The sequence below is a fragment of the Cyprinodon tularosa genome, unplaced genomic scaffold (genome assembly GCF_016077235.1).
Source record: "Cyprinodon tularosa strain WSP-4 unplaced genomic scaffold, ASM1607723v1 ctg12, whole genome shotgun sequence".
In the NCBI taxonomy this organism is placed as follows: Eukaryota; Metazoa; Chordata; class Actinopteri; order Cyprinodontiformes; family Cyprinodontidae; genus Cyprinodon; species Cyprinodon tularosa.
Genome location: NW_024038003.1, coordinates 3,513,638 through 3,535,961, shown reverse-complemented (window position 1 = coordinate 3,535,961; position 22,324 = coordinate 3,513,638). Strand labels below are relative to the sequence as shown.

The following is a 22,324-nucleotide window of genomic DNA, read 5'->3' as shown; positions in this document are numbered from 1 at the left end:
TGTGTTCCACAGATTAATAACATGACTTAATCGAGCCACAGCTGTATGAGTAATATGCATTTTGGTTGACTGATCTTTAAGGGAAAAATTATTTCCTGTGCTGCAGCCCTGTAGCGATCGCTCGTAAACCAGTTCGCTCTGCAGCTGAATGGAGTAGATGAGACAAATTGAAGGTGTTTGCACCCCAAACCAACTGCGTTACTACAAGGTTGGCGGCCACTGCTCTCTGGATGTCCCATATGCCGGTCTGCCACTGTATCAATGCTATGTTAAAGTTTTACTCTGCCTTTTATTAGCATCACACAGAACTGGATCACAAACCTGCTGGTCAAGGGGAACTAATCGAATATGACTTATCTGAATCAATATTTATTTGTGGAGGAAAAAAATGATATTTTTACCCACCTTGCGTATCTATGTAATCCTTAAAAATGACACTTTTGTAGACATCTTTTACTTTCCCAATTCAGGGGTAGTTGATTTCCTTTCATCTGACCTGGTTGTTGGTGGACTCTGTGGTTTAGAAGCTGTAGAGACACGTGGGAATACATTTAGCCTGTTATTTGGTGTCTCATGATGTGCAGCCTCTGATCAGTTTAATCCCAGCTTTCCCAGAAGTGCACTAGTTTCTACTTTCAAGCCTTATACATTTCTGAACGTTTTAGTTTTTTTCATCAGTTGTAGGACTTTGATGCGACAGACAGAAACTCATAGTGCTGTTTGGTCTCTTTGTTTCATTGTCCTCGCACACTTCAACTCACTTGTGATTTCTAGAGACTCGGAGTCAGTTTTGGAAACCACATAACAGGTTCTTAAGCTCAGTGAGCACATGAACACACAAACCCTCGTGCTCTCTCTCTCTCGCTCTCTCTCGCTCTGCCAGCAGGTTTTCTTGGCCACCCCCCGTGGCCTACTTCTCTCTCTGTCTGTCCGTCTCTGGCTCTGTGTCCTCTGGGATCAGACCAAGAGTCGGCCAGTGGTTTTTCCTACCACATGGTAAAGGCAGGGAACAGATTGGATAAACACAGCCCTTTCCTGCTGACCCACCCCCTTCGACCACCCCCTCCCCCAAACTCACACACACACACACAGTGTCTATTAACAAAGCAGCCGTGCGTAAAATAACCAGATTTTCTCTAGCTTCACTGCTTCTTTCGTTCTTTTTTTCTGTTCTCGCTCTCTTGATCTCCCCCCCCCACACACACACACACACACACACACACCCCACCCCCCCACTCTTCCTTCCTTCCGGGCCTCAAATCCCTGCCCCAAAACACACGGCCCTGCATCCCCTCACTTGAGCGTAATTACACACGCAGCTAGCCAGCTCCTGCATGCTGTCCTCCATTTGGGAACAAAGGTATAAATTATGGTGGCTTAGATCCTGGTGGTAATGGGAGGTGGGTGGGAGCACACGTGTCCTCCAGAGGAAGAGGGAGATCACTCTTTTTTTTTTTTTTTTTCTCTCTCCAGGTGTTGAATCTGCTAGGCTGCCACCGTACTTTGTTTCTACGGCTTTAGTTTGTTTGTCTGTCTGTGTCTCAGAGGAAACATGGTGTTGTTGATATGGCAGAGCCTGTAGTAAAGCCTGGAGGCTACAGACAGTTTAGCTGCCAAACTGTCGACGGCGCAGACAAGACGGCATTGAGGCACTGTTAGCTAATCTCCCTCCCGTTTTTTCCTTCCTTAACCACAGACTGACTCTCCATACCCTTCATAAGTGATTTTTTTATTGCTTAGCTTTTTTGTTAGGAGAAAGAAGTAATCCAAAGTACCATTAAAAGTAGGAATTCACCATGGAAGTTCTAGATGCAGAGCAGCAGTTTGACGCAAATGGTTCGCAGCATTCCTCTGGCTTTCAAACGTTATAATTAAGAGCAGAAGCGAGGAAAGGTGTGTCATGGAAGAACTAGAGTTGTTTTATTTATTTATTTATTTTTATTCCTGCAAGGGTTTACATGAAGCGACATCACCAGGATGTCTTCAGCCAGCCTTACAACTTGCTTCACCTGGTGCAGAGTCAATACGACAAGTTTGTGTTGAATACTAGCTGCTTTAATCCAGCAGGATAAAATGCAGTCCTACATTTGAATGCATTCATCTGTATAGAAATGAAATGCAAGCTCTGTTTGGCTGAGATCTGCATTAGTGGTTTTATGTTGAGTTTCTTCTAAATGAAGGTCTGTGTCTGATTGACAACACTGGAGCACTTTGTGATGCTGCTAACTGCCAGAGAGGCCGTTCATTTGCACCACGTTGGCAGTGATATTCTGTGGTTTCGGCTTGGCTGAACGGGTGGCCTCGATAATTGTGGTTTCACAGATCTGCTCAGCCTGTGAAATTCTGAGCCTGTGTGGTGATTGCCAGATTATTTTTCTACTCGAATACAAGTGTTCTAGGGTGGCCTGATTGTTTATTTCTGTTCTCTTTGGGGGGTGAGGCGGGATTTATATGGTGCCTTCTGAACGTTTTCATACTCCTCATAAGCTCTTTCACATCATTGCCTGTTTACTTGCTTGGTCAGCTAGGTTCAATAGCAGACAGTGGTCCTCTCAGAAGTGTCTGAGGTCAAAATCATAGGTTTAAATGCTCCTTGAGCCCAGTTTCCAAAGACAGGAGACCATGCTCTGCTTCAGTGTGGTACAGAACACAGTGACATTCATGGTTCTCAAAGATCTGGAGCTGATCTTCTCATGTATCGTCTCTAAAAGAGTTTGTATGGTCTGAGCAAAGGCTGATTCCTTAACTATTCAATCCCTGCTGTAATGTTGGTAGCACTTTTCCATCTTTTTTGTTTGTTTTATTTTGTTTTTTGAGTCGACCTTTGGATATGACCCTCTTTGGTGGACATCAGTAAAGCCTGTTTCTAGTGAAACCTATCCTGGTCTCTATCATGGTGCTACAGCTCTGTTTCAAACCACTATACATGCTGCAAGGAAGCAAAGGAAGGTGCTCTGGCTAAAAGAGACCAAAATCTTTTTGGTTTTTGACTTTTTTCATATGAATGCATGAAGGAAGACTAGCATTGGCCATTACCCTGAGCACACCATGGCTATGAAGAGGCATTATGTTGTTGGTGACATCGTGCTTGTAGGGGGACTATTCATCTGGGACAATACAGCTGGGGAGTTGTTCTTTTTTTTTTTTTTTCTTTTTTTTTAAGGCAGAGGTTCACCTACTACCAAACCTCCAGCTTTTAAATACGAGGAAAAACTTTAGAAGTGATCCTCCTTTACAGTCCAGTCAGCCATTTTGGCCATCAATCATGATAAATAAAAATATTCTAGAATCATAAAAAGTTTTAAGTTTAAACAAGAAGTTAAATAAACATCTTTTGCTTCATTTTGTAATCAAACTGTGGGGAGATTTTCTTGAATATGTTCCAAATCGATGGAAAATAAAGTAGGAGAATGCAGCCTGATAATAAAATTAACAAACTTAAGCAAAAAACAAATTTTTTGGATCATTCTCTTGTTGCCTTAAAAAGCACAGACATTAAAGCAGAACTAGCCTTTATTTGTGCATTTAAAAACACTCTTTTTTTAGTATGTTGCCAAAGTTATGAAGAGCCACAGTGGAGGGCCTAAATAGCAGTAGGTTACCTCCCCTGGTTTAAATTAAAGCATATATATGCATATAAAATTGTGTGCATGCCACACTTTTCAGTTTACAGGAATGTGAAGAAAAGGTCGAGCAATATGTTGAGCTAGGAAGCTGTAGTTGAATGTGTTTCATATCCTGTCTTAACACCGACTGAGCTAAAAGCCTTTCCCTGTGTTTGTGCTTTTGAGGGGAAACTGCTGCCTCTTCAAGGTCAAAGTCCTGATACAGAATCTCCAGTTTTATTTTGGGACATAGTTTGCTTGCAGTAACAACACACAGAAGCTTGGAGGAAAATCCTTTCCCATCACACAGAAACATCTAGCTGCACATTGCATTCACTTAGTGTCCTAAGAACAGCGTCTTTAAGCAGGAATATCTTATAAGGAAACGAAGGAAAAGTGGTTTTATTTAGCAAATGTGATAAATTCTGTATTTTTTCCCCCTGGATTTGTTTGTAATTTTAATCATTTTGGATGGCTTGCTTTCATTTACTAACACAGAGTGCATGTTTAGTATTTTTCTACCTTTAACAGTTCATTCAGTTCACATTGTTGGCTCCAGCATGTCTTGAATACTAATCTGCAGGATTAGTTTAATAAACAATTTGGTTAACCAGGCACAGGCTGTCACCCCTAAAAAAATAAAATAAAATAAAACACCACTCCATCGGCCATCAGAGCCAAATTACCCCCCAGCTCTCCGTAATGCTAGAGCCTCTCTTTCTGTCACTGGACAGATAGGAATTTGAAGAGTCTGTTCCACTCAGAAAAACACCCTCTGCAGTCATTAAACCTCCACATTGTCTGATTGAAATACTTGTTCACAAGTCCCAGTCAACAGCCACAAATAAGTGCGTCCACCTCTGCTGGTGCCGAGCGTCCTAAAATGGTGTCATTAAATGTCTAATGACTGTGTCCTAACTGTTTTTTTTTATTCACAGCCTAACGAAGCAAGAACTAAAATTGAGACAAAAAGGCTTACTAGTTGGATCGCGCTTCCTGTCTGCAGAAGTTATTTAGTAAACAGAAACCTTTTACTGATGGAGAGCAACAAGTGGAAAAGCCTCCAGAAAGAAACTTTGTTCATTGTGCTCATTAAATACTTCCTTCTTTTTTTTTGGACTGAGTTAAGATGGTTGAATTTTTTGCTGATTGTTTAAGTTAATTACTTGAATACTCTCTAGAGTATCAGCGTTTAGGTTCAGGGTTCCCGCGGGTCCTTAAAAAGTCTTAAAAGGCATTGAATTCTTCAAAATAAATCTAAGACCTTAATTGGTATTATAATGTCTTAAATCAGTCTTTTGTAGGTCTTATTTTTTAAAACATCATAAATAGGATTATGTTTATTACGATTTATTTTTGTAATCTAAATAAAACGTTAAAATTGACAAATGTTTTTTTTTTTTTTTTTTTTATAATGGCTTGCCATTATTGATTCCGTCCCGATAGCGGAACCAATAAAAACGTTGTTGCGCCCGGGACATTTGGGCGATGCACCATTAACTTTTTGTCTGGAAAATATGAGCAAGTGTAATGTAGCGAAAATTGTCTATCCAGCCAAGAGTTTTCTCCATGGCTAAAACCAGGGAACATATGAAGCACGGTGTATTTTGTGCAAGAAGGCATTCAAGCTCAGAACGATGGGAATTAAGGCAGGAGAGTCGCACATGCGAAGCACGAAACACAAAGCGTCAAAATCGAGTTACCGAGAAACAGCCGGTATTTCTCGGTTTTGTTCCACGGTATTTCTCGGTTTTGTTCCACCCTTGTCTCTGCAACGCCTCCACTTATCACCAAATCAAACATACTAAGAAAACGATGCAAAGAAAAATAGCTGCAAAAAAGACTTAGCACTGGTTATGTTGTGACTTTAAAACTGATTTGTTTTGTTCCCTGCTAAAGCAAAGTTAGTGAATTCAGTTAAATAATTGTTAAAATATATCTGTCATTTGGGTGTTTTTCGCTTTCTTCCTGTATGGGAAGCTTTTCAAAATTTGAAACATTAGTGCAGTGGTTTATGTTAAGATAAACCTTTGGGTTAAATTGTTGCAAGCGGGTTTTTCTTGTGTTTCTTGTAAATTTTGTCTTAAATTTTTTCTTTAAAAAAAAGTCTTAAAAAGTCTTGAATTTAACTTGCCTTATGCTGTAGAAACCCTGAGGTTATTAATTTTAGTGTTTAATGTTTTTAAATTTTTTATGTACAACATGCTGTCATTGTTGTACTTTATTTAGCTAATGTAAGTTAAACATGTGAAAGATATTATTTTTGTCATATATTTAGGGCTGAAATAATGAATTGGATTAATCAATTATTGAAATAATCAACTAATTTAGTAATCAATTGTTAACTGAGATCAATTGACTCTAATACATACCTTTAGCTGACAGAGCGACCTACTTAGAGCAGTAAATATACCAAAATTGTAAAATTAGTGTATATTTATAATATATTTTAAATTTAAAATTTAAACTTTTGTCTGTCTAGAAGAACTCGGGTAGAAAGTTTTAGTTACACCTGATTTAAATTCTGTTAAAATGTATCTTTAAGCAAACTTTTTGCTATCTGATTATGAATGGATTCATTCATCCATTGAAAAAATAATCAACAGCTTAATCGATGAGCAAAATTATCTTTAGATACAGCCCTAATCATAATGAATCATTTCCACCTGGTCATTCTGGGCATTTTATGTAGAGCAACTGCCAAAACCAACCAGTATGGCAGGAAGATATTACTGGAAGACTTATTTATAAGTTACCACTGGTTGTGGAAAGTCATTTTTTTTATATATATGAAACTACTTGGAAATCAACTGTAAAAGCAGCTGATTTAACACAGAAACATGTAATCATGCCACACAGTTTGAATATTAAACAAAAAAAACTGTGTACATAAACATCTTACTGGTTGATCTCGTTTAACAAGTTGTATAGCTGCGTGGGGACGTATAATGATGTGATATTGCAGAGAACTGCTCGGATGCAGCATTTGGTTGACGATCGAATTTCAAGTCCCATGCAATCAAGCTTTGCATGCTGGTAATATATTCAGCCAGTTAGAGAGACCTTCACTGCCCTTGATGCACAAGCCTGTTTTAGATTTGAATTAATGACAGTAAAGTTCAAGGGGAGCGGTAAGGGCATCTGGATGATGGAAGCAAAAGAGAGCGAGCAAAATATGGGTTAATTAATATGGATGTTGTCGTTGCAAAATTCAACAAAATAGTGCCATAGTTGCATTAGTTCAGGCCATTGTATGTGGATGGAGTTTGTTGCATTTTGATTTCATCCATTTGTTCCTGCAGGGATATTGGAAGGCTGCTGATCAGACCAATCATATGCCTTATATCAGAACTACATGGATTTAGACACTGATTCATGCATGCATTTTCGAACCACCCCTTTCATTCACATGGAGAACATCAAAGCCCCATACATAAAGGCTTCAGCCATGATTGTGACCCAGGACCTTCTAGTCTTCAGACAACCTTTGCTTGGATATAAATTGATTTACTGCTCATTAATCATTGTCTAACCTGAGTACCGTTTGCCGTTACATCCTCTTAACCTGCTTCATGGTTTATTATTCAGCTCCTGTTTTTAGAGCCAGTCCTATCATACAAGATGACTTTCATAACAACGGATGGAGATCTTGTTAAGTTATAGGAGTCATGTTTCCAGAAATAAAGGTAGAGAAACCTTATATTTGGGATGTGCTGGAGCCGGTGTGTGGCTTCAGGTATCTGTAAGGAGCAGGCAAATTTGAGCTGCGTGGTCCAATGTGGCGCGGATTATCAGCTGAGCAGATGGTACGCAGCACTTTTCTCTGCAGCGGTTTGCTTCCTTATCTTGAATTTTGCCGTCTGTGTTTCCATCATTTTGAAGGTATAACAGGTCCAGGTTTTAGGCAGCAGTGCAGCAGAACATTAGGTGTTTTTACATGTTTTCTACGGCGCTCGCATTAGATGCGACATAATGTCTGCCCCACTCGTCTCCACGTGTTCTTCTCAGCAGGTGGAGCAGAGAAAAGCACAGAGGGCACAGCAAGAGCTAAACTCTTCATCCTTTGAGATTTTGCATCTGAACCTGCACGTTGTCCTGTCACTTAATTCCCACTGCAATGACAGCCCTGTGTTGGTGCAAGGTTGTGCATGTGTTTGCATATTACGGTTTACTGCCAAAAAAAAGACGTCGAGAGCTGAAGTTTAATCTGAGCTGGTGGAGGATGTGGTTAAGAAAACAAATTAGAAGGGAGCCGAGGGCTCATGTTTTTTTGGTGACATAAATAAGTTTCATTGAGGTGTTCACAATAAACAGCAGGAAGGTTGAAATGCATGTGAGCAAAGAGTGGAGATGTAGATACAAGCTGAGCCCTAGCTACAGATGAGGTGCATCCTCGGGGCAACAGGTCAGAGACACAAGGTGTCTCAGTAGAGCCAATAATCTCTTGCTTTTCTTCTTTTAACTAAAGCTGTGGTCTGATTAAATCATTCATACAGTTGTGCACAAACACACATGCACCGCAGCCTGAGTGCTCATATAGCTACATTTATCTTTTATTGTATAATTCATGGTCTAAGTAGTGTGTCTCTGACACAGCTGACAGGAAATCGGTTGCCTTCATAGTAGCTTGCTGCAAAGGATGTGAAATTACACTCAATTACTCTCACCTGCCAAACACACAGACACATGGTGAAACTTTTTTTGTCCTTCCTGTAGTGATTGAATTGCAAGAAAACAGCCTTTCAGCCGCAGCACACTTCATAATCTAGCTGTGCAACCCGCTCCAACAGCTGACAGACCTGAACTGTCAGAAGTTATTTTAAATTAAAGCGGCTATAGATAAAAAAAAAAATTGTTTTAAGATTTAAATGTTGTTGATTTAGTCCATGTAAACTGTCATAAATGCAAATGATGTAGTTTTAAGATTTAAATGTTGTTGATTTAGTCCATGTAAGCTGTCATAAATGCAAATGATGGAATAATTTCATGATATAAAATGTGATAAACGTGACTAGTGTTTATTTTGAATGCTGAAAATTAAATTAGTTAAATTAAAATAGACTAAATTAGGAGATACTGGTCTTAATTAAGGGCTCACCTCTGCTCCCTTCAGCACGCTGTGATTCACCCAGGTTTGTTTTAGTTAGGAATCATAATTTAAATAGCAGTATGACTTTAATTTACTACAGTCGCAGCTTTATCAGAAAATCAAACGGCATTTTTGGCTTCAGATTCCTCTCAAAATGAAACATCTACAGGTGCTGGTCATAAAATTAGAATATCATGAAAAAGTAGATTGATTTCAGTAATTCCATTTAAAAAGTGAAACTTGTATATTATATTCATACATTACATACAAACTCATATATTTCAGATGTTTATTTTGTTTAATTTTGATGATTACAAATGACAACAAATGAAAATCTCAAATTCATCATATCAGAAAATTAGAATATTACTGAAGACCAATAAAAACAAAGGATTTATAGAAATGTTGGCCAACTGAAAAGTATGAACATGAAAAGTATGAGCATGTACAGCACTCAGTATTTAGTTGGGCCTCCTTTGGCCTGTATTACTGCAGCAATGCGGCGTGGCATGGAGTCGATCAGTCTGTGACACTGCTCAGGTGTTATGATAGCCCAGGTTGCTCTAATAGTGGCTTTTAGCTCTTCTGAATTGTTGGGTCTGGTGTATTGCATCTTCTTCTTCACAATACCCCATAGATTTTCTATGGGGTTAAGGTCAGGAGAGTTTGCTGGCCAATTAAGAACAGGGATACCATGGTCCTTCAACCAGGTACTGGTAGCTTTGGCACTGTGTGCAGGTGCCAAGTCCTGTTGGAAAATGAAATCTGCATCTCCAAAAAGTTGGTCAGCTGCAGGAAGCATGAAGTGCTCTAAAACTTCCTGGTATGTGGCTGCGTTGACCCTGGACCTCAGAAAACACAATGGACCAACACCAGCAGATGACATGGCACCCCAAACCATCACTGACTGTGGAAACTTTACACTGGACTTCAAGCAACGTGGATGAAGTGCCTCTCTTCTTTTCCTCCAGACTCTGGGACCTTGATTTCCAAAGGAAATGCAAAATTTACTTTCATCAGAGAACATGACTTTGGACCACTCACCAGCAGTCCAGTCCTGTTTCTCTTTAGCCCAGGCAAGACGCTTCTGACGCTGTCTGTGGTTCAAGAGTGGCTTGACACAAGGAATGCGACAGCAGAAACCCATGTCTTTCATACGTCTGTGTGTGGTGGTTCTTGAAGCACTCACTCCAGCTGCAGTCCACTCTTTGTGAATCTCCCCCACATTTTTGAATGGGTTTTGTTTCACAATCCTCTCCAGGGTGCGGTTATCTCTCTTGCTTGTACACTTTTTTCGACCACATCTTTTCCTTCCCTTCGCCTCTCTATTAATGTGCTTGGACACTGAGCTCTGTGAACAGCCAGCCTCTTTAGCGATGACCTTTTGTGTCTTGCCCTCCTTGTGCAAGGTGTCGATGGTCGTCTTTTGGACAACTGTCAAGTCAGCAGTCTTCCCCATGATTGTGTAGCCTATAGAACTAGACTGAAAGACCATTTAAAGGCTTTTGCAGGTGGTTTGAGTTAATTAGCTGATTAGAGTGTGGCACCAGGGGCCATCAATTTTGAACCTTTTCACAATATTCTAATTTTCTGATATGATGAATTTGAGATTTTCATTTGTTGTCATTTGTAATCATCAAAATTAAACAAAATAAACATCTGAAATATATGAGTTTGTATGTAATGTATCAATATAATATACTAGTTTCACTTTTTAAATGGAATTACTGAAATCAATCTACTTTTTCATGATATTCTAATTTTATGACCAGCACCTGTATACTATGAAAGAAATCTACTTCTCAGTGTTTTCTCTTTCTACACTTTAACCAATATCTGCTGCCTTCATGCTACTGAAGCCTTCTTGCCGTTTCCATCATTTAATCCAAGGTGAATGGCGGTGTAGATGTACATTACTGTATTTAGGCTCCTCAATCTGCTAAAGTAGAGCATATTGATACATTTATTAAGTAGTTCACTTCTGCAGATTAAAACTGAAAATTTTCTACTACAATCTTCTCCATAATCTGCTAAAATATATGGCCTAAACTCAACAAGTCATAACCTATATCATGTCTCCCATTTTAAAGTAATGAAATCTTCCCTGGCTGCGGTTCAATGTTAAGCAAGTGGCAACTGGTTTTTTGAATTTAGCTCATCTTGATATTAGTTTTACATCCAACCTCCTTTTGGAGGATTTAGCTTTGAATGCAGATAGTTAGTTACCTTAGGTCATGTATTTATATTATTTTCTGTGAGAATTTGCCTTTTTAAGAAGAAATATATTTTGTTTATAAATAAATGAGTTCTGTTAGTTCAAGGTCAGAACATGGGTAAAAAGAGTGATGCACTCAATAAATTGAATCTATTATAATGGATTTTAGAAACCTGTTAGTAGCACTCTAACATCCAGACCGTGCTTGGCATTCGACCTGCACTTTCAGATGAATTTCAAAGCATACATGGAATAGCTGGACCCTCAGAGCCCTTCATTAGAGAGCCTGTTGGAACAATTTTGGCATTAACTACATGACTCTGCAAACCTCACACATAACCACAAACATGACTGTCTGGGGATGTCTTGAGTTTTTTTCTGTTAGTAATCAGTTCGACAAATCAAAAATACAAAACTAAACATTATGGTGTGCTGATATACTATATATTTAGACCTGTTTGTTCATAAAATAACATTTGTTTTTATTTCAAACTTAAAGATATTTGATTGATTGACTTTATTAATCTCACAGTGGAGAAATGTACTTGTTACATCGGCTCTATAGTCAAAAAGAAGAAGATGCAGCATGGGGTTTATGCAGTATATACTGAGTCATATTTCTATAGTCCTGTTTTAGTTTTAGGTGAAGTCTTAAAGATAAAGGTTTGTGGAATTTGCTTGGTTTTGTCTGTATAGGAACAGCAATTTTTTTTTTCTTCCCAGACTTAGTTTACTGTTCTTTATTTAAGAACCTCTTCCACAATGTTGATTATGCTGTTTCTTTTTTTGCCCTCCATGCGTTCTGTGAAGGCGTGGGGTGTTGGGCAGTCAGCCTGTTAGGGCCCTGACTCACCAAGTGAGGTAGTCCCAGGGGCATATCTGCTGACTGGTACTAGTATAGAGGGACGAGGGAGGGATGTAGTGAAGCCGTATAGTTTGTGTGACTCAGGTGCAGAGTTTAAAGCTGGATCCAGGTAAGTTGGTATGAAAAGGAATTATAATTTGAAGTGGTTTCTCAGGATCCCTGAACCATTTGGTAACATCATTTAAAAAAGGAATAAAATGCGTAGAATCCTGATGTGTTCTTGCTTTTGTGTCAACATTAAAGCCATATGGCAACTCCGGTCGTCCAAGAATGCATCTTGATTTTTAAAAACTCACTTATCAACTTTTGATGTATGACTGGCCACAAAGGGCTTAGCAGGATAGCATTTCAGTTTTTGGTTCGGCTGATTAAATATACCTCAAAGGAAACTCATTTGAACCTATAGAAGGAACAGCTACATAGTTTTTTTTTAATGTCAGTTTTTGTTTGCAATTAAACCACATTTTCCACATGGTTGTTCCCATCATTTACTGTGAGCTGTAGCATCTCACCTACCATCATCTGAATTGCGTGTGGGCTTTTATGCGTCTGAGAGTTTAACCAAATATAGCAATGAAGTGCAGAGAAGGAATGCTTGGCGCTTGATATCAAGTTTCCTACCAAATCCTGTATCTAAATAGACCTTTCTGAAACACTCATGTCTGTTCATGATTTCATAAAAAAGCTAGAATGGGATACAGTTCAGTCATTTCTCTTTTAACACGTACGGAAAGGCTAAAATTTACCTAAAATCAGCACGTGAAATATTTTCTATCAATGTAAACAAAAATCAAAACAGTCAATATCTTTCTGTTGACTGTTGCATTTACTATAAAGTCTCTGTGTGAAGATGTAACTTGTAGGGTGCCAGAAATTAAAGAAAATATTTAATGGTCAGTACTGTTTTGCTCCAAGTGATGAAAAATCGGTGATCAAATATCGCTGTGCGTCCTAGGTTGTCTCTCAGCTTTGGAGCTTATTAAACTGAATAGGGCTTGTTTTGGTAGCTTGATTAGGGTTTATGAAGCGATGCTGGGAAAGACTTGTTAATTCTGTTTACACAACAAAACGAAATGCTCTTACCTGACGCTGTAAAATCCTCAAGGAGATGTCTTTTCTTTTTTTTCTTTTTTGTTGCTGTCTTGGTCTGGTTCAATATGGTCTACATAACTGTCCCTGTTTAGACTCTGACGGAGTAGATGTTAACCAAATGGTGTCTGACTTTCTCCTAAATCCCGTCTTCAACTAACCTGACAACAGCCAGATGCATGTCACGCTCCGCCCAGCTCCACTCACATACATCTGGGAACCCGCTCATTGAAAGTGATTTCCCCAACCGAATTTATGGTGTGTCCAATCAGGACGCAGGGTGGGTGTGTCCTGGAGTGGAGAAGCGACCGTGAGATTCCAACAACAATGGCGGCTCGCATTGAGGAAGCAAGCGTTAGCATTGATGCTGCTATTTCTTCTGTGTTGTCCAATCTATCTGATATTGTTTCATCAAAAGAACATCAGAGAACGGCTTTGAAGGCTTTTGTTGGTGGAAACAATGTTTTCGCCCTTCTCCCGACCGAATTTGGCAAGAGCTTGATCTACCAAATGGCTCCTCCTCTCACAGCGTCACGGGTTAGCTTCGGTGTGAGTGGTTGAAATAGCACGTCAATAAAGATGACAGACAAGTGGCTTATCCAATCATATGCAAGGAGTTTTGATAAGGCCCAGCCTTCAGTAAAGGCAATTCCTATGGCGGGTTCCCAGATGTATGTGAGCGGAGCTAGGCGGAGCGAGACATGCATCTGGCTGTTGCCAGGTTAGTCTTCAACAGCATCAGTTTGCTTTTTCATAGGAAAATTACAGATTTTGTTAAGGTTTGAATTCTAGATAACTGAAGGTAGATTTTACAGTCCAAAGTTGGAGCTGTTTGAGTTTTAACCAGGTGATGCAAAGGAGCAAAGCATGATTTTATCTTACATTAATGTTCCGCTTGGCTTTAATAAAAAAAGAATTCAAGCTAGAAAACAGTTATCTGTGTACCATGGATTATTAGGTTTTAATGAATGTTTTAATCAGGTGAGTTAAACTTTATCATGAGAGCAAGTGCTAGCGATGTTACCATCCATCTGGAGATGTCGAAAAGGGAACCGGCTGATCAGTCTTTTTGTTTTATTGGTCCGAACTTATTCAACAAGTATATTTTCATCTCCTCTATAGCACGTTTTAACTTTTTCAAAAAAGTATAAAATCCCCTCAAGCTAAGCATCAACCTTAGCAAAATGTGATGAGTTGATATTAATTTTCTGTTTCGATCAAACCCTTCTACTCGAATAAAAAGCTTTAATGGAAACACTTCTCCTAATATACAGCCTCATGTGAAATTCTAAGTCTATACTGATGCTAGCATTTAAAAATACGGAAATTTTTTTTGCTAAAAGATATGAATCGCTGGTGTTAAAACTGAAAAAACTGCAGATGCATGCACTGATGGCTCTCTGTAGCTGTTAGCTTACTGCTAGCACCTTTTAAATTGCTGCCTCAGAATAATAGTGATGGGGCTGAAGCACCACAAAATTAAAGACCATGGATTTTATATGAGGGTATAATCAAATTGAGCCACACAATATTTATTGATAAGGGAAAGTTACTAATGTTTGCCCACTCTGTAAGGGGAAATAATGAGGGTTTGGTCCCTGATACCTGCTGTGTTCTGTAATGAACCCATAAGTGGCTGAGGGGAAAATAGTGGGTGGGAGGGGAGAATTGTGGAGGAAGAGAGAAACGAGGTGCAAGGGGGAGGGAAACCATGCAGCGGTAGAAGTTGGCTTGGGTGTTGTTTTTGCACGGCTTAGAAGCAACAAGCAAACCTCCCCCACCTCCTCCCTGTCCCGCTCTCCACTACTCAAACTGCATGCTTCAATCCACCTACCGTCTCGCTCACGCAGAATGGGACGTTCCGTGGGCTGCCACATCAGTAGAATGGCAATTAAATTCATATCGGTCTTTCTAATTTTAACATGGCTTGTTTTGCATCAATTTAAGTCTGCCCCCTGAATGTGTTTTTCTTTTTGCTTTCTAGGAGGAGGGGGTCTTAAACCTAGATGGTAGCATGCAGGTGTTTAGTTCTGGTGTCTCGAAACATCTGCCTGCACTGCCTGAGTAGTTATTGAAAAGGCTGCCATCCGAGTAGCTAAGTAGTGACTGGCTGTAGGTTGGTCTGTCTGCCCTGTTGGCTGGCTGATTTCTGGCAGCTGCTGCTGTTTAAACAGAGCTGCATCTGCTCGGCCCTTTGTTCTAACACACACTGATTGGGGGGGGGGGGGCACACTTTGTGACTCCAAATGTGTGTTAGCAAAGAAAGAAGTTCTTTTGTTTAGTTGTGAATTGGAGTTTGGGGGGCAGGGTGCAGAGGACACTGATGTGAACTGTCTATTTTTCTTTTTCTTTTCTCCGCCTTGTTTGTGGTTGAATAACCTGAAATCTCTTTTAAATAACTTTGGTAGTCTTTAAACACCTTTTCATTTCTTCTAACTTTTAAGCTTCAAAGTGATGTTACACTTAGCTTTAGAAAATTATTAAAAGACTAAGCCCTTTATTCGTACAGCAAACATCAGGAGGGTATCTACAACAAAAGCTACGTTAATGCTAGCCTTTTCATGTATTGGAAAGTAATAGTAGATTTTATTAATCAGTCAGCTGGTCTAATACCACAAATAATTCATTAAAACAATGGCTTAAAGCAGCTTTTTGCTGTTATTAGTATGATCACTAACTTCTTCTTTTGTCTGTTTCTGTTCCCCCACCTGTTTCTCCAGGAACCTTAATGAGGACGATGGAGTGGAAAGCTTCAAATTAGTGCTTAGCTCTTCACTTCACAGCACATCTCCCATCTGTGGGTCCACCACCCAGCCATGGCGGATCCAGGGATGCTGAGCCTCTTTGGTGATGATGCAGGGTTGTTCTCAGACGGGTTGGATAGTTTGGGGGACTGCTTTCCCCAGCAGTCAGCGGCTGGTCAGGCCAACCCGCTAGTCCAGCCGGCAAATCAATCTCTGAACCACGAGCACCAGGGAAATAGGGCTTACCACCAAGGGATGCTTCATGGCACCGGAGCCGGACCGGGGCAGTCCAAACTGGGGCAGATGTATGAGCACAGCCCTTACACAGGCTACGATCAGCCGGGCGCCACCGGGGGACGGATGATGGCCCAGAACGGTCCAAACCAGGGGTCACCCAATGTGAACACGGCCATGAATGGCATGACCTCCCACTACCACAGCAGCCCAGCTAACTCTTCCAACCCTCACCATGGGTACCAGGGGGACGCTGGGGGAGGAGGAGCAGGAAGTGGAGGTGGAGTTTGGGGCCCGCAGCAGCAGAGCAGATCTGTGTATCAGCAGGCTTCAGCACCATCAGGGGCTGGTCCCAACCAGATGGGAAGCTACCAAATGTCTCAAGGCAATTATGCTGGCATGCAAGGTCCTCCTACATCAAGTGCAACTCGCATGAACCAACACTACCCTCCACAGAGCATGGCCCCTGTTCCAGCTCAGGACCCATCTCACTACTTAGGACATGTTGGGATGGGGGGCGTCCAGATGAGACAGCCCCAGCCCCAGAACTATCCTAACATGGGCCACACACCTCGATACCCACACTCCCCTTCTAGACAACCTCCACACCCCCACCAGCACCAACAGGGCATGGCACCGTTCGGGGGTGCCCAGTACCCTGGCTATCAGCCTCAGTACGCTGCCATGGGACCTGGAATTAGCCAGGGGGCTAACGCTAACGTCAGCGCTAACACCAGCCAGGCCCTTGGAGCAGGGCAGCTGGGCCAAAGGTTCAACCAGGGAACGAGCTCGGCGCCGGGGCAGCAGGGACAGCGATACCCCTCTGTTCCACCCCACCAGCCCCACTCTGCCTCAATGCAACAGCAGGCGGGACAGCAAGGCCAGCCTATGCATCCCCTAAACCATCCCCCAAACATCCCCCCAAACCAACCCCAGTCTCACCTCACCGCCCCAGCTCAGGGATCCTACCCCTCCCCCCCATCTATGTCCCCTATGCGGGTTCTGGGAACTCCAACTCCTCCCCCACAGGGAAGACCCCCTAGTGCAGGACTAGCTGGACCTCCGGATGTTGCAGGATACACAGCAATGCATTCACCTCCCAGCGGTATGGCCCATGCACAGAGAACTCCCCAAAACTCTCTTTCTGCAGCACACCCACAGCACCAGCAGCCCCATAACATGCCTCCCAGTGCAGGGCAAATGTATCCTGGCATGGGGCCTCAGCGTGGACCACAGATCGGGCAGAACAGGCTCCAGCAACCACAAGGTGAGGAGACCTTAAACTCCTACTTCAGTTTGGAATAAAAATGTTTTTTCTCAGTTTGGAGAAAATGCCATTCCATTGATTAGTAGAAAAGTCCTAGTCACGGACAATAGCAGAAATATCTTTAAATTAAACTAGCACATCTATTGAGGCAAAATCTACAATTGGAATATTTCAGCTTCCAGTTGGAAAAGTATAACTCTTTAGTGACACTTCCTTATTTGGCATAATGAAAGACAAGATGATAATTTCTCCTACTTTAATAACATTTATGGATGTCTCTGCATTTAATTTGGTTATTATTTTATAAGGAGATATCTCTTGTATGTCACTGTTCTTTCATTTGCTGCTCAATTTAGAGTGGATACAAAAAATTTTACTATTGCGGGATAAAGTAGGATAATTGTTAACTTAAGTAATTTGTTTTTCAAAACAAGCTTGGGTCTGGTGCATGCAAAACACATTTTTGATAAAGTAAACAAGGATCTTGTCCATGCAAATGCTCTTTTCTTTTATGTAGTAGCTGAATGTTATTTTCAATTTTATAAAAGCAGAAAGTATTACAAAGAGTTTATAATATATGATGGTAGAGTTAGCCTATGTCTTATGGGAGGACTACTGCTGTATTTTTGTAAATACAGGAGCTTTCCAGGCCTTTTTAGGCTCCTTTTACTATTGAAGTGGTAGTGTTCGTAGCATTGGCCCAGCTAGCATGTGGCATGCTTCAGCGTTTTGGTTTTGTCTTTCCTTCCTTTTCGTGTAGAAAGTATCTCTAAATAACACTTTCTGTTTGGCTTATGAGAAGGTTCTTTTTTTCTCCTTCTTTCTGTTAGATGTTTTTGTCATGTTGGTTTAGCTGGCCTTGTTTTGGTCAGATAAGCGGCTGAAGGTGGCTGCTACAGAAATAACACAATTTTTTTCAATTTACATAGGCTTTGTTTAAAACTTGAGGCAAATTAATCTTTTTAATATATCTGTTTTAATCTTGGTTATATCTGAATATTGATTATCGTGTAAATTAAAGTTTAAAAGGAAAACAAACGAGGTGTTTTTTTTTTTGTTTTTTTTTTTATCAGGTTGAGAGTATGTAGCACAATTGTTGGGTTTGGTAAGAATTTCTGTTCACTGTTAGAAAGCAATGCTGGTAAACCCTGAATTAATACTGAATTTTATAGGAAAATTGGTCTGATCTGCTCTGATCTAAAAGCCACAAGGAGCCGTCTTTAGGGGAGTTGCTGAGACATTTTTTTTTGGATCTGGATGAGGTCTAAAGAGATTAAAATAAATCTCACATATTTGCAAACTAGTCGAATTTTCCCAAAATTTTTGCTGTAATCTTTTATGGAAACTTTAAATGCTCATTGTTGTTTTTTGTATGCATCTTCTGATCCATGCTTCTTTCAAGTGATGCAGAAATACTTTCAAAGGTGTTTAAGGAGAACGTATCCTTAATTTAAATTCAAAAAGCACAAAAGTACAGTGTTTGGGCCAATGACCATAGCCTCCTGAACTGTTTAGATGGGTGTAGAACTGAAATGATTAAAGCTGGTGACTGAAAATGTTTTTAAAGACTAAAATATACCAAATGTGTAAATCTGTGAACCGATAAGTCTGACCATTCAGAGCTGTGATCATGTTCAATGCATATAGAATTTGAGAAGAAAGCATATATATATATGACAGCATAACAAGGAAGATAAATATGGCAGAAACAATACAATTGAGTTGGGATACAGATTGATGGTGGAATCCCACATTTAGGAGTTTAGTTTTAGAAGTACATTGGTGCATAAAACAAAAAAAGAGACCCCAAATACAAAAAAGAGGGTAGTAGATGGAGGCAATGTTCTAAAATAACAGAAGAAATCTGGATAACAACCATGCAGCCTCTTTTTGTAACTTGATCTGGGTAAAACTGGTTTCCTCTATATGCTGACATTGCCAGACTTTTAAAATAATTTTGATTTTTAGGCAAAATGTCCTCCAAGAATAATACTTTACAAAAATAAAATTTACCAACTGATGTTATATAAGGACAAAGTTTGGTGTGGACATGGTAACTAATATGCATACATTGCCAATGCAGATGAGCATGTAGAGGGGTACACACCATCTGTTGATATAGAAGATCAACTGTGGTCCTAATACTGTACCCTAAGAAATGGTTTTGATGATTGTTGGTCTCAAAATAAATCAAAGCTAAAGTCTCAGTGGGGAAGACTAACAAAACAGTGTGTCTGACAGTGGTGAAATATTCACAAGTCTTAAACATAGTGATAAACAGTGTGCTGAGCTCCAAATATTAAATAGAAAGAACAAGAAAATAAGCTTTAAAACTTTAGTGTAAAATCTTAAAGCTTGTCCAAGGAGGGAAGGTACCAACTTTTTGTATCCTGAAATAGTGAAGAACAAAAGATCATGAGCCAAGTTCTATCTGGCTGCTGACATGTAGAAATAAAAAAGTTGTAATGTTACAATCAGCAGTATTGAAATGTTCAATAAATAAGAGTGGTACTTGGACTAACCCCTGAGGAACCCTTTAGCTGTATCGCTCTCACAGCTGTATTCCTTTTTCAGGGAAACCTTCATCTTTTTCTTTCTTTCCAGGGCCTCACGAAGCCTCGGTCAGCCAGGGAGGTGACCAGCGAGTTCTCCAGGCCCAACAGCAAGCCTCTCGAGGTGGGCAGCCCCTGCAGGCCGCTCCTATGGCTTTCCAGGGTCCGCCTCTCGGTCAACATGGAGCCCCTGCCCCTAACCAGGGCTTAGCTCCACCTGCCCAGAACACTCAGACGCAGCACACACATCTGCCCCCACACCTGCACAACCTGCAAAGCACGCCCCCTCCTCCCAACCAGGCCTCCCACCCATGGGCACCTCAGCCACCTGCCCCCCTCCCGCTCTCCTCACCCCCTCTTACCCCACAGAAAGTGCCTCACATACAGGTGAGTCTTCATCAAACAAACGCTTTGATGTGGTAGCAAGGCTGCGAGTGTGAGAGAGATCAAGACTATGTGCATTTGTTTTTGTGTGTGGGTGTTTTTCATGTGAGTGTTTATTTTTCATGTGGGTGGGGAAATTGTGTGTGTGTGTTTTTGGAGTCTGAGGGAAGTGTGTGTACCTGACATTTGAGAACACAGCGGCGTATTGCGTACTGGATCGTTGGGGTTTTGTGTGTGTGTGTGTTTTTCTTGTGTGTGCTGCAGTCTGTCCTGTGTGTGGTTGTATTTCCGTGTGTGTGTGTATGTGTGTGTGTGTGGGGAAATGGATTCTTGCAGCCGTTTGCTTCCTGTGAGCTGCATATCCTGAGACACGTGTGCAACACACACATGCACACAGGCACGCGCACAGAGGCGCCACCAGAATAATCTCTCCTAGCTCTTGGTCCCACTAACCCCCCACCACCCTGTAGAGGAAACCTCCCTTCCTGTCCCCCCCCCTCCTTCCTCGTCTCCTCTCCTTCCGCTCCCTCTATCGCCACTTGTCTGTCTTTCTCTGTCTTTTCTCCTTCAGGGATATCATCACTGACCTAAAGTTGTGTAGTGAGATGTGTGGATAAGACAGACGGTTCATAGAAGCAGATTTCTGATTAGTTTGATATCAAGAGGTTGGGAAAGGAGTGAGATCCAGTTTCACCGCAGGAGTTTGTATCCACTGCAGGAACCAGAGCCTAAATAACACAACGTGGCAAAAATCTACCCCCAAAATCCAACAGCTTGGATAGGTTCTTTCTGGTGGTCGTTGTACTGTTACTCATTAAAGGTTCATATTTTCCATAGAATCAACTAACCTTGGTTGGTTTATCTATTTAGCATAAATACAGTTTTACTTCTATAACCAAAAATCAGCTTTTCAACAGTAGCCCATTTTCCCTCTGCCATACACTGAAAAGGGATCAACATTGGGCATTTAACATCTATTTTACATTTCCTCATAGTTTAGTGATCTTTTTTGCCTGTTCTGATTTCAGGTTTTATTTAGCCTGTAAAAGCTGACTGACTCCCATTCTATAGTATCTTGTCTTTGTCCAGGTTTCATAAAGCTCTAGAAGATGTGCAGATGGGATGTTACTGTGTCAGAATTAGGAATCGTAATTTACATAGACAGATTTGGATGCCAGATTGAAGACAAACGCACCTAAAGAGTGAAATAGATTGTTGATGAGAATTCATATCCAGGGGGAAAATGGTTCATGAAGACACGGTTGTAATGCATCTGATAAGAAAGGAGTACAGCATCCTTGGCAAAAAAGAGGAGAGCCGGTGGGGAAGTAGTTCTCATTTTCTAATAGCTACATTTGTGTGTTGGAGTCGCTGGCGTCACGTGCCCCTCGCCTTCCATTAGCTTGTTTTGTTGCTCAAAGCCCCCTTTCTCCACTGACCCATTCATGCACAATAGAAGCCCTGTGGCCACACAAACACGGAGCTAGTCCCCTCTTTCTCTCCACTCTGCTCCCCTTCCCTCGCCTATTCCTATTCCTCCCCGTCTCCAAGACTGCATTTGCTGCGTTCCGTAGTTGACATTTCAGCCGTCACACTTAATTTATCCAGGACTCCTGACCTAGATGCCAGGTTGACTGGTGAGCCCCACTTCTCGCCTGCGTGCGCCATCCCAGCTTAAGCTGCCGGCCCCCGCAGCCCATGTTACCAACACACACACACACATTGATGGTTTGGTCCTGAATAGGATGGTGAATTGCCTTGGGAAATAGGATAGCCTCACTAGAGGAGTTAAAGAGGGGGTGTGTGAGTGTGTGGCACAGGAAGGGAGTTCATCTCATGATGCACTTGTTAGAAAGAGCCCCACACACACACACACACACATGAACACACACCCCAAGCTGGTCAGTCACTCATGATGACTGCATGTCTGGTACTCTAAGCTCCATCTGTTCTGTAAGCATGGTTATTACACATGCACACACACACGCACGCACACAGGCCTTCGTCAGGATCTCAAGGTCACAGCTCCGGCAGAATGCTGTGCTGTGACCTTTATTCTTGCACTCACACACGCACGCACACACAATGTTGCGTGCAGCACTCTGGTTGACATATAACATGCCTGTCTCGCCCCTCACCCCCACTCATCTCACAGTCGGAGAGCTGTGATACCATTTAGCTCGCTAAGATTCTGCAGCTTCTTGGAAAATCTTTCTTTAGGCAATTTTCTTTTTTTTTTTGATTTGCATTTTTATTAATTAATTTGTTAATTTTATACTA

General features: G+C 41.1%; 1 protein-coding gene across 2 annotated transcripts in view; it reads left to right on the top strand.

The window, feature by feature from the left end:
• chd7 (chromodomain helicase DNA binding protein 7) overlaps window positions 1–22,324 on the top strand; it is an 85,986-nt gene that overhangs the window by 11,015 nt on the left and 52,647 nt on the right. The window contains exons 2-3 of one of the 2 annotated variants that reach the window (XM_038271545.1): window positions 15,584–17,108; window positions 19,713–20,047. In XM_038271545.1, coding sequence (XP_038127473.1) covers window positions 15,680–17,108; window positions 19,713–20,047 — 1,764 coding nt within the window. In that variant the 5' untranslated portion in view covers window positions 15,584–15,679. Of the gene's footprint in view, window positions 1–15,583; window positions 17,109–19,712; window positions 20,048–22,324 lie in introns of those variants that run through there. The other variant, XM_038271551.1, reaches the window with a different exon arrangement.